Source organism: Orycteropus afer, unplaced genomic scaffold, assembly GCF_000298275.1.
Source record: "Orycteropus afer afer isolate SDZICR_OR568_19922 unplaced genomic scaffold, OryAfe1.0 scaffold00222, whole genome shotgun sequence".
Taxonomy (NCBI): domain Eukaryota; kingdom Metazoa; phylum Chordata; class Mammalia; order Tubulidentata; family Orycteropodidae; genus Orycteropus; species Orycteropus afer.
In genome coordinates, this window is record NW_006921809.1 from 1,331,940 (window position 1) to 1,345,667 (window position 13,728).

General features: G+C 37.8%; 1 protein-coding gene across 1 annotated transcript in view; it reads right to left on the reverse strand.

The window, feature by feature from the left end:
- Nucleotides 1-13,728, reverse strand: part of NBN (nibrin) — a 66,341-nt gene that overhangs the window by 14,214 nt on the left and 38,399 nt on the right. Inside the window, exons 9-11 of the mRNA XM_007948753.1 lie at nt 10,281-10,410; nt 8,317-8,592; nt 5,695-6,139 (exon numbers count right to left, since the gene is read on the reverse strand). Of these exons, the coding sequence (XP_007946944.1) occupies nt 5,695-6,139; nt 8,317-8,592; nt 10,281-10,410 (851 nt within the window). The remainder of the gene's footprint in view (nt 1-5,694; nt 6,140-8,316; nt 8,593-10,280; nt 10,411-13,728) is intronic.

The window sequence follows — 13,728 nt, forward strand, 5'->3', positions numbered from 1 at the left end:
AAACAGTATCATTAATATTACATGCAAGTAAAATCTTACTGAAGATAATTAAAAAATGGTTGCAGCAATATACTGACAGAGAACTTCCAGAGGTACAAGCTGGATTCACAAGAGGACATAGAACAAGGGATATCATTGCTGATGTCAGATGGATCTTGGCTCAAAGCAAAGAATATCAGAAAGATGCTTACTTATGTTTTATTGGTTATGCAAAAGCATTTGATTGTATGGATCATAACAAATTGTGGATAACATTGAAAAGAATGGGAATTCCAGAACACTTAATTGTACTCATGAGGAACTGTACATAGACTAGGAGGCTGTTGTTTGAACAGAACAAGGAGACAATGCATGGTTTAAAATCAAGAAGGGAGTGTATCAGAGTTGTACCCTTTCACCATACTTATTCAGTCTATATGCTGAGCAAATAATCAGAGAAGCTGGACTATATGAAGAGGAACGTGGCATCAGAATTGGAGGAAGAATCACTAACAACCTGTCATATGCTGACAACACAACTTTGCTTGCTGAAAGTGAGGATGATTCGAAACACTTAGTGATGAAGATTGAAGAATACAGTCTGCAGTATGGATTACATCTCAATATAAAGAAAACAAAAATCCTCAACTGTACTTATAAGCAGCATCACAATAAATGGAGAAAAGACTGAAGTTGTCAAAGACTTCACATTGCTTGGTTCTATAATGGACACCAATGGAAGCAGCAGTCAGGACATCAGACGATGTATAGCACTGGGCAAGTCAGCTGCAAGGACCTCTGTCAAGTGCTGAAGAGCAAAGATGTCTCCTTGAGGACTAAGGTGCACTTGACACAAGCCATTATATTTTCAATCACCTCATATGCCTGTGAGAACTGGACAATGAATAAGGAAGACCGAAGAAGAATTGATGGTTTTGAGTTGTGGTGCTGGTGAAGAATCCTGAATGTACCATGGACTGCTAAAAGAACTAACAAATCTGTCCCGAGGAAGTGCAGCCGGAATGTTCCTTGAAAGCGAGAATGGCCAGACTTCGTCTCACCTATTTTGGTCATGGTATCAGAAGGGACCGTTCCCCGAAGAAGGATGCCATGCTTGGTAAGGTGGAGGGTCAATGAAAGAGAGAAAAGGCCCTTAACGAGACGGACTGACACAGTGGCTGTGGCGATGGGCTCAAGTATAGCAAGGATCACAGAGCTGGCGTGGGACTGAGCGGTGTTTTGTTCTGCTGTGCATAGGGTTGCTATGAGTCGGAGACAACTTGACAGCACCTGACAACAACAACAACAATCCTAAAGTTCAATGCTGTCAGTGATAATATCCATACGCATACAAGGAAAACTAGTTATCACAAATATTGCTCAAATTTACATGCCAACAACTAAAGCTAAAAATGAAGAAACTGAAGATTTTTACACACGCAGTTTGAAATTATCAGGATGCATTGATAATTACTGGTGATTAGAATGTGAAAGACAGAAATGAAGAAGAATAGTAGCTGGAAAACATGACCATGGTAATAGAAATGACATGAGAGAGATCACCAGAATTTTGCAAGACCAAAGATTTACTCATTGCAAATACGTTTTTCAACAATATAAATGGTGACTATACATGTAAACTTTGCCAGATGGATGGATACACAAGAATCGAACTGACTACATCTATGAAAGAAATGATAAAGAAGTTCAATTATCCTCAGTCAGAAGAAGGTCAGGGGCTGACAGTGGAACAGACCATCAATTGTTCATGTCTAAGTTCAAGGTGAACTGTAGAAATTTAAAATAAGTCCACAAAAGCCAAAATATGACCTTGATTATATCCATCCTGAATTTAGAGACCATCTCAAGATCTGATGAACTGAATACCAATGACAGAAGTCCAGAAAAGTTGTGGAATGATATCAAGGACATTATACATTAAAAAGACAGAAAAGAAAAGCAAGACCAAAATGGATGTCAGAAGAGGCTCTGAAACTTACTACTGAACACAACTAAAATGAATGGAAGAAATAACAAAGTAAAAGAGCTAAAGAGAAGATTTCAAAGGGTGGCTCAAGAAGACAAAATAAAGTATTATAATGAAATATGTGAAGAACTGAAGTTAGAAAACTAAATGAAAGAACACATTTGGCATTTCTCAAACTGAAAGAACTGAAGACCGAGTTGCCATACTGAAAGATAATAAGAGGAAAATGCTGAACTAAGCAGGAAGCATCAAAAGATGATGGAAGGAATACCCAGTTACTACACCAAAAAGAACTGGTCAATATTCAACCATTTCAACAGGTGGCATACGATCAAGAACCAATCATACTGAAGGAAGAAGTCCAAGCTGTACTGAAGGAATTGATGAAAAGCAATTCTCCAGGAACTGAAGGAATACCAAGTGAGATGTTTCACAAAAGGATGCAATACTGTAACTGTTTATCTGTTTTTGCCAAAAATTTAGAAGACAGCTACCTAGCCAACTGAATGGAACAGATTCATATTTGTATCCATTCCAAAGAAAAGTGATTCTCCACAGAATGCTGAAATTATCAAACTATATCATTAATATCACAAGCAAGTAAAATTTTGCAGAAAATAATTAAACAATAAAACAATAATTGCAGTAGTACAAACTGGTAACTGCAGAAATTCAAGCCACATTCAGAAGAGGTCTTGGAATAAGGGATATCATTGCTGATGTCAGATAGGTCTTAGCTGAAAGCAGAGAATACTGGAAAAATGTTTTCTTGACTATGCAAAAGCATCTGACAATGTGGATCACAATATATTATGGATAATAGTGCGAAGAGTGGAAATTCCAGAACATTTCATTGTGCTCATGAAGAATCTATACACAGACTAAGATGCAGTCATTCAAATAGAACAAAGAGAGAATGAATGGTTAAAATCAGGAAAGGTGTGCATCAGGGTTGTATCCTTTCATCATAATTATTCAATCTGTATGCTGAGCAAATAATGACAAGCTGGACTATATGAAGAAGAACATGGCATCAGGATTGGAGGAAGACTCATTAACAATCTGTGATATGCAGATGACACAATCTTGCTTGCTGAAAGCAAAGATGACTTGAAACACTGATGAAGATCAAAGACTACAGCCTTTAGTATGGATTACACATTAACATAAAGAAAACAAAAATTCTCACAACTGGACCAATTAGTAACATCATGATAAAGAGAGAAAAGACTGAAGTTATCAAGGATTTCATTTTACTTGGATTCACAACCAAGTCCCATGAAAGCAGCAGTCCAGAAATCACATGAATATTACATCAGGAAAATCTGCTATGTCACAAAAGTGTTAAAGAACCAAGATGTCACTTTGAGGACTACGATGCACCTGACTCAAGCCATAGCATTTTCAACAGTCTTCTATGCATGTGAAATCTGGACAATGAATATGAAAAACCAAAAAAGAACTGATGCCTTTGAACTATGGTGTTGGCAAAGAATAATCTACGTACCGTGGACTTCTAAAAGGACAAACATCTGTCTTGGATCAAGTACAGCCAGAATGTTCCTTAGAAGTGGGGATGGTGAGATTTCACCTCATGTGGTTTGGTTATACTACCAAAAGAGACCAGACCCTGGAGAAGGGCATCATGCTTGCCAAAGGAGACGATCGGCAGAAAAGGGGAAGACTTTCAACAAGATGGACTAACAAAGAAGCTGCAACAATGGGCTGAAGCAGAGCAAGGTGAGGAAGGCACAGGACTTGGCAGTGTTTCATACTGTTGTACACATCTTATGGCCACTACGAGTCAGAACCAACTTGATGGCACCTAACAATAACACAGTTTGGAGCTAAGGTGACAATGTAAATTCATAAAGCAAGTGGCATAAAGATATCTTTATTAAAGTTATGCACATATATTAAACCTAGCAAATCATCCCTTGGATTTCAACAAATACCATAATAAATTTATTTATCTACATCTATCCTGGCCCTTCCCACACCCTCTTCCCTCCTGAAATGTACAACTGATGGCAGAAGAGGGGTCATCTCACAAAGCAAAGACAGATGACTAAGAAATTGATTTCAAAAGAAAGAAAACTAGCTGCCACTGAGTCCACTCTGACTCAGCCTCCTGTGTGTTAGAACAGAACTATGCTCCATGGTGTTTCCAGTGGCTACTTTTTGGGAAGTAAATCACCACACCCATCTTCTGAGGTGCGTGTGGGTAGACTTGAACCTCAAACTTCCAGTCTAATGGTTATCAGTCAAGCAAGTTAATTTAACCATTCTCATCACCCAAGGACTACAGGAAATTGATAAAATCTTGAAATTGACAAGGCAGTTTTGGATTACCTACTTCCAAGTCTTCTTGTATATTAGCAAAATAACCCTATCTTATTTAAGCCACTGATGTTAAAGATGTCAAAAGGAACTCTTAAGTAAGAGAATGAGGAAACTTTTCCTGGGTAGAAATTCAATTCTGAATCCAGATCTCTGGGCCTTTGGCCTAAGAATCCAAATTTCTAGAAAGCTCACCAGGTAATTCTAATGCAACTGGTTTAGAGGGCATTCATAACAAATAACAAATGATAAGGATTCTCTTTCATATGAAAAGCCAAATGGGTCTATATGATTTATATTTTCAACAGTGGTTATGGACTTATATGGGGACATTCATTCAGTGGTAGAATTCTCACCTCCTATGTGGGAAACATGGGTTTGATTCCTGACCAATGCACCTGAAGAGGAGCTACCAAATACCTACCAATGGAGGCCCGGGTGTTACTACGGTGCTGGCCAGGGTTCACTGGAGCTCCCAGACTAAGAGAGATTAGAAAGAAAAGCCTGGCAATCTACTTCCAAAAAATCAGCCAATGAAATCCTATGGATTTCCTATGGATCCTATTCAATCCCAAAGGGCATGAGGCCACCATGAATTGGGGTCTGACTTTATGGCAGCTAACAGTAACAGATTTATATCATGCTTTATACACAGAAGGTTTTCAACAAATGTTGACAGAAATGATTGTCCTCCAATCACTTAATCCTTATCCTTTCACTTAGTCCTGTCCTTATCCTGTGGCTGTTCATAGGTGGGAGCGTTTACTGCCAAGAACACAGAATGGGCTAACAAACCCAGGTGGGAGATCAGAATATGAAATTTTGATTTCAAGTGTGTACTCCCACCTAATGAGCTGACCAGTTTACAGATTGTAGTTCACCTTACTAATACATGGAACAGGAAATCTGAAGAGTTTTCTTAAACCAAAGTAGGTAAGACACTTTATCAACATTCACGAAAACAGAAAAAGACATTAAAGACCAAAATAAAAATTCCTAGTGATGGTATTCCTAGTGATGGTTTTATCCTGATAATTTAGTTAGTAAACACTTTGTTTTAGTAACTTTTCTTCAGCTTTCTCTGTTTACTCTGTTAAGACATCTCATATATCTAACATCATAGTCAAATTGCTGATACAATACGACACCCTAATCTAGAATGAAAACAATTATGAGAGTTTTGTTTTTCATTTATTTTATGCTGTTGAAGTATCATTGTGTTTTACTTTACTGACCAACAAATTCTTATACTTACTAATGGCTTATGAGGATATTAATTTTTTTCAAGTACTCATAACAAGTGCTCATATTATCAATACAAAATCTGACGCACTTCTTAACATTCTAAGCTTTAATTTATAAGAATTCTCATTAAAAATGTTACTTACAGATATTGCGTTACTTTCTGGTACTTCTTCATCATTAAAAATATCCTTTGATTCTATAATCAACCTTGGTTTTTTTCTGATGCTGACATCCTCCTCTTGTTTTTTAACTCTCACTTCACTTTCCAACTCTGGTTTTGTGTTCTTGAATAACTGTTCTAATACTTCATCTTCTATGGCCAAATCATCAATTTCTTTTCTTTTTTTTGATACTAGCTTTTCTGTAGGAAGAGATTTACCAGTGGGATTTTTCACATTAGATTTTAAATCTGTATCTGTAAATAAATTATCTGATTTTTTGTCCACAGACTCATTCTGAGAAGGATACTGCTCCTTATTTTTCCATGTTGAGAGTGTAGCCGGTTGTGTTTGTTCTAAAATAGAACAAGACATTTCTGTTCTTGTTGATTTGGGGGAAGACATTTCTTGATTTTCTTCATCTCTTTCCCTTGGATTTTTTAAAAAGGAGAGATAACAAAAACAGAAAATGAACCCAGCTAAGTAATTTTTTAGTTTAGCAATAGTTATCCCCTTTTCCCAGATATATAATTAACATATACTATTGATTTTATTAATTAACATAATCACTGCAAAGCAACAAAAAGACCTTTTAAAACAGTACACAATTCATATACATTCTACTGGGAGTTCTGGTGGCGTAGTGCCTAAAGCATGCGACTGCTAACCAGAAGGCTGGCGGTTCAAACTCACCAGCCACTCCTTGGAAGGAAGACTTGGCAATCTATTTCTGTCGTGATATGGCCTCGGAAACCCAAGGAGAGGTTGCTATGAGTTGGCTCCGACTCGATGGCAGTGTGTATGGTTTTTGGTGTCTGCTGTTTTGATGGGACTGATCAGCCCTGTGGCTGCAACTTTATGGAGACCGCTATTTTCTCTGCTGAAGCAGCATTAGTTGACAAACCAATGTGGAGGAAACAGTAGACTAAATAAAAATACAAGGGACCTGTTGCTAGGAGACAGCAGCTACTTTATAATGTAAGTAACTGGTGGTCAAGGAAACACATCCCCTGGGAACATAACCTGATGAGTTAAACAGATCTGATTGAGAATAACAAATCAGAGCTGCTAAAGCCGAAATATGGTACAGACTGCAGCCTGCAAATAACATGTGAATATTATGACCAAGAATTTTTCTATATAATATTGTATCATTTATTCTACAAACACTAAACATTTATTTTATACAAATTGTACTAAGTTCCATAAAGGACTCAAAGACTTTGCTCTCCAGGAATTTACTTGATTCATGCTGGTATTTTAATAACAGTGACATCATGTCAGGAGCCCTGGTGGCCTGACAGTGAAGTGGCTGGCTGCTAACCAACAGGCTGGTGGTTTGAATCCACCCAGCAGCTCTGTGGAAGAAAGTCCTGGTGATCTGTTTCTATGAAGATTATAATCTAGAAAACTCTACAAAGGGGGTGCTATGAGTCAAAACTGACCTCACAGCACCGAACTTAACAGTGTAAAGTCAGGATACAGGATGGACTAATACAGACTGATGGAGAGGTTCTGTAATAATTAAGGTGGTCAGAGTTTGAATCAGGAAGCTGGCAACAGAAAGAGAAGAACTTCATATGACCCCCGGAAATAAAAACCAACACTGTTAGTCTGGGGAAGCAGAGGAGAAAAAGTTAAAGATTACGATAAAGTGAACCACTAACAAAACGCAAAACATTCAGAGTGAAGAAGAGGTTTTCGGCATATTATTTAAGAAAATAGCAGGATGTTCCTGGGGAAAAGTGGAAGCTTAGCTTAAAGAAGCAGTTAGAGCAAACTGCCTGGTCATCTGTAATACAGTCCTGAAACCCTCAATGTGGAGCATGCAAAACAAGGAACAGTAGGGGAGGGAAGAGAAGTCCTTAAAGGGGACAAAGAGGAACATGAGAGAGGCAGAGGGGGCAGAAAGAACACCACCGCCACAAAGACCAAGAAAGGAGACCACAAACAAGAGAACAGTTCAGGAGCTGAACGCTACCAAAAGGTCACAAGTGTCAATAATTCCAATTTCAAGGATGTCATCTCAAGATGAAATACTCTGGTTAAGAAATAGTCCTTACAGAAATGGAAGCAATAACCATGACCTTCTTTTTGGAGAAGTTTAACAGTAAAGACTGTAAAGAAAGAAACAGGCTCTAGCTAAAGGAAGAAACCAGGTCTAAGAAAAGTAGTAAAACATCAAAGACAAGACTGAGCATTTGAAAGCAGAAGAAAAGGATTGAGAAGATACTAAAAAATGAGAAACAGCAAAGAACTGATAGAACATGATCCTACAGGAGGTGAGTGAGGAGATCACGGGGAAGAGGCAGAAACATCATTTGGAATTCAGGAGAAGGCTCTTCATCACTAAGGGAATAGATAAATAGAAGTGCAGCAAACGAAGTAACAGATAAGCTGAGGTACAGAGGAAGAAAGGAAGGGAGTCTACCTAAACTACAGAGGAGCAGCAGGAGAATAGGACCTTTCTTAGAGGGAATAAGGTTAAAAGGCCACAACATTCCACCGAAGCATACCAGAACACAGACTACTACAATAATATAAAACTACTACAATAATATAAAATACTAATATTTTTCAAACACAGAAGAATTATTGAATATATACCTTTTTTTGGTTGATGGTTGAAAGTAGTTTTTGATGGAGTTGGTCTGTTGGTACTGAGAAGCCCGATCTCCACTTTTACTTACACCTGGGAATTTATTTGGTGAAAGCTGATAGCCTGGGATTTTCATCTTAACCAGAGTATTTGAGACTGTCTTATTACGATTACAGCTTGCTCTGGGGGGTTCCTTTACAGTGGATGTTTCTTCTGAAAGCATTCTCAAGTTCTGATCCATTCTGGGTATCTTGATTTCTTTTGGCCTTTCACTGAAATCCATACTGCAGCGAAAGAAAAGAATGGAAGTTAAAAGTCAAGGCAACAGTAGCTTTCAGAGAAACAAAGTGCCTTTAACAGTTCTGTTGTAGAGCTGTAGAAGGTCATTATCCTTAGATAATAATCGAGTGAATATATTTTTGCCATTGTAAAAAACCAGTTCCTTTATTATATGAGCTCCTTCAAGGATGATACCTTATTCTTCTTTATCTGCTATAGCACTGCCAGGCATGCTCTACTATAAATAACTGCCGCCCACCAAACCCACTGCCATCAAATTGATCCGACTCATAGTAACCCTATAGGATCCTACAGGACAGAGTAGAACTGCTCTATAGTGTTTCCAAGGCTGTTAATCTTTATGAAAGTGGACTGCCTCATCTTTCTCACATGGAACGAACTGCCAACTTTTTGGTTAGCAGCCAAATTCTTTAACCACTATGCTACCAGAGTAAAAGTACCTATATCCATGCAAAAGGGCTATAAAAAGAAGTTTTTTAAATAAAAAAAATCAACAAACAGTAATTTACTATCATTCCAGTATCATGCATCATAGAGTATTTAGATCATTTGGGATATTTTTGTATGGTTATAGTCTATCCAGATGGCAGTCTCTGGAATACATTAACACTAGACTGGCAGAAATATTTTACACACACTTAAATATGGTCCTATAGCCTATGGCTAAATAGATATGACTTCCAAACCAAACTCACAACTGTCTAGTCGATTCCTATAGGATACAGCAGAATTACCTCATAGGGTTTTCAAGGCTGTAAATATTTACAGAAGTAGACTGCCACATCTTTCCCTCATGGAGCAACTGGTGAGTTCAAACTGATAACCATTTGGTTAGCAGCCAAGAGCTAACAAGCCCACTGGGCTCTGAATAGATACTACCTTTGCTATTCTTATTTCACAAAAAAACAAGGAATAAAGGTGTTGTTAAAGTGACTTTCAAAACAACTGTTTCTTTAAAAAATTAAATCTGGCCACAATATAAAACAGAGGTGTAGTAAAAATGAAAATATGGTTTAATATAGATGTCATATGTATACTTCAACACGAACACCTTTATTATGGGATATTTAAAATAAAATACAGTCTTAAATGAAAGATAAAACAGAACAAAGAAGAGCTACTCTCCTCCTCAAGAATCCCCTCTTCAAATAGAAAACCCCTGAAAAGCTAGCTTTACAAACATCAACCACTTAGACATCTAGTAGACAAATATAAAAAGTAGTATAATTCTTTGTAGCTCTCCATTAACATCTTCATGGAATGAAAAACAAAACAAACACTTTATCCTAAGACAAGGATTGGCAAACTGTGTCTTGCAGGCCAAATCCAGCTAACCACTTGTTTTTTAAATAAAGTTTTATTGGAACATAAATTCATTTATGAATTTCACACTCATTCATTTATGAGTTGTCTATGGACGCTTTCATATTACAGTGGCAGAGCTGAGTAGTTGACACAGAGACCAAAGCCTGGAAAGCTGAAAAAATTTACTCTCTGGCCCATTACAGAAAAAGTTTGCTGACTTCTATCCTATTATTTTCCCTGACATCATACTTTACTATGTTTTATCTCCCAACAGATATACTGAAAAAGGCAATGACTTGACTTCTTGAATATGCTTTTAATTTACTGACAGACTACCAACAATATTTTGTTAACAAAGAAACTTGACCATGTGTCCACTTGCTCCGATTCTGTCTCAGGTACGCAGGTTGTGGTATTCACCAGGACACTTGGCTGTCGTTTTTCGTTGAATGACAAGCCTTGGGAAAGGCTTGGCCCTGGAGTAGTTGGCTTTAATCCTGTAAAGCACACAAGTGAGAAACAAAAGTCATAAGTGCTAGACAAAAGAAGGGCATTTGGTTACATTTCTTCTTCCTTAACTCCTCTAGGCCAATTAACTATTACGTTTTCTACACTTTACTTTTTGCATTACAGCTATGGATTTTCTTTCTTCTTACTTTGCAATAGTCCATTCCTGTCTCAGCTACCTGATCAGAAGTTCTTAGTGATGTTGGATCCCCTGCCAGTAGCAGGCACAGCATTTGTTTATAGTAGGTCTGAATATTTGTTTAATTGAACAAAGTTATTGGGGCACAAGATTATCTTTGCCAGTGAGGAACAACAAAAGTTAGTCAGTGGAGCCAAAAAAAAAAAAACCCTAACAAAATAGTCTATAAACTGCCTATTAGCATTTATGATGGTCTTATTTAAACCAAATCATTTTAAAGCTACTTCAAATCTTTTGTGGTAAAAATATCAATTTAAATAATATTAAAATCAACTTAAATTCCAATTCAACTTATGCTTTCAGTCAGTAGACTACACAATTATAATTTCTCCCCACATAAGTTTATATTAACATCTACACAAATCAGAATTACACAATGTGAGTTTTATTTTTAGAAGGAATATGCTATTTGAAATGAAGGCATTTAGAAATTTAGACATTTTTGGCTACTCCAGAAAACCATAATGATCATTACCTCATCATTTTACTTACTCAAATAGCATCTTAGTTCAAGTGCTCTTCCCTGAGATACCCAAACCTGTCACAATGAATTAGGTACCCATCATTTCTGCTCCCATACTACCCTGTGCTTCACTCTGTGAACATACTGATCACTACTAAAGTCCCTTGTTATTTAACCTCTCTGTGTCTTAGTTTCCTCATCTGTAAAATGGAGGTAATTATAAAACCTTCCCCACAGAGTTGCTCTGAGGGCAAAATGAATATACAAGGTGTGTCTGTTAGTTGCTGTTGAGTTGGCCTGTGACTAACGGTGACCTCATGTGTTACAAAGCACAACTTCTCCACAGGGTTTTCTTGGCTGTAATCTTTATGGAAATAGTTCACCAGGCTGTTATTCCATGGAGACACTGAGTGGGTTTGAACCACCAACTTTTGGGTTAGTAGTCAATCATAAGCCATTTGTGCCATCCTTAGCACTTAGAAAGGTGCTTGTTACACAGTATGCACCATGCATGTATTAGATGCTATCATTATCATCAGTTTATGCTGTTCTTGCTTAGTTGTAACTTTCCCTTATTAGACTGGAATCTGCTTGAGAAGAGGGATGAGTGTTATTCCTCTATATTTCCAGTGCCCAGAGCAACTTTGGTACATAGTAAATATAAATAAGTTAATGAAATTAAATTGTTAAGTGAAAAATTTTTTAAGTTAACATCACAGGATGTGTTTAATAAATGTTCATTCAAACAAAAAACCAAACTCATTGCCATCGAGGCGACTCCGACTCATAATGACCACCACTGGGTTTCCAAGGCTGTAAATTTTTATAAAAGCAGATTGCACAGCAGCTGGTGGGGTCCAACCACCAACCTTTTAGTTAACAGCCAGATGCCTTAACCACTATACCACCAGAGTTCCTTACTGATTCCAAATTCAATTACTTAAATTATTTCTACCGTTTCCTTCTATGACACCTCATTAAAAGTTCATTGGCATTTTCTTAAAGACACATGTGCCTGCAAAGAAATACAAAGAAAAACAGTAACAAATACATAATCACTAAAAGAAACACATCTATGGATCTAACCTAATGGTTCAAAATAACTGGTGTTTGTTAACAGTAAGATTATCTACAATGTTCTCCTTACGAAAAATACCATGAGAATAGGGATTTGGTGGGATCTGCTTACCTCTTTATTCTAAGTACTGCTCAGCACAGTTACATGCATATAACAGCTACTCGATAAATATTTGTTGAATAAATGTTGTTGTTGTTAGGTGGCACAATTGTCTCCGACTCACAGCGACCTTAGGCAAAACACAAGGAAACACTGCCCAGTTCTGGGCCATCCTCACGGTCCTTGCTATACCTGAGCCCATCGTTGTAGCCACTGTCTCAATCTATCTCATTGAGGGCCTCCCCTTTTTCATTGACCCTCCACTTTACCAAGCGTGATATCCTTCTCCAAGGAATGGCTCCTTCTGACAACATGACCAAAGTAGGTGAGATGAAGTCTGGCCATTCTCGCTTCCAAGGAGCATTCTGGCTTCACTTCTATCAGGACAGATTTGTTAGTCCTTTTAGCAGTCCATCTTACTATCAACATTCTTTGTCAACACCCCAACTCAAAAAGCATCAACTCTTTTTCAGTCTTCCTTATTCACTGTCCAGCTCTTGTATGCATAAGAGGTGATTAAGAATACCATGGTTTGGGTTAGGTGCACCTCAGTCTTCAAAGAGACATCTTTGCTCTTCATCACCTGAAAGAGGTCTTTTGCAGCAGATTTGCCCAATGGAATATCTCATCTGATGTCTTGACTGCTTCTTTCATTGGTGTTGATTGTAGAACCAAGTAATATGAAGTCTTTGACAACTTCAATCTTTTCACTATTTATTGTGATGTTGTTTACTGGTCCAGTTCTGAGGATTTTTGTTTCCTTTATATTGAGGTGTAATCCATACTGCAGACCGTGGCCTTCAATCTTCATCAGTAAGTACTTCAAGTCATCTTTACTTTCTTTTTTTTTTTTACGTTTTTTAAAATTGTGATTTGGGTGGAAGTTTACAGAGCAAATTCACTTTCCATACAGCAGCTCACATACACTTTTTCTCATGACATTGACTACAATTTAGCCCAATGCAACAGCCCCCCTCCCACTTCCTCCCTATAGTTGCCTCTTCCCTGTGTCCTCCCCTCCATGCACTCCTGCCCTCTGATCTGTCTCCTTGCACATACACAGCCCTTCTATTTTCCCATGATTGTTCTCTCCAAGCAGTGTATCTACCTAATACAAATGTTCAGCTCATATGCTTGGCTTTTGTTTGGCTGGAAGCCACAGGAGTGGGTTCAACTCCAGACCTGAAGCCACAGTCTCAGGGGTTCCACCAGGCACTATCAGACCAGCAAACCTGCCCCCCTTTTTTTTTTATTAAATGATTTTGAGTTTCATTCCCCATTATTCTCCTACTCTATCCAGGATCTCCTACACAGATCCCCCTCCAAGTGGCTGACAGTGGTAGCCAGGCACCATCTAGATCTTCTTTTTTCATAGTCATATAGGCTGAGGATCACATGGTGTACCAGTCGCTTGGACTAATTGTTTCCATGAATCTTTGGTTTTCTTTATTCTTCTCTGCTCTGGATGA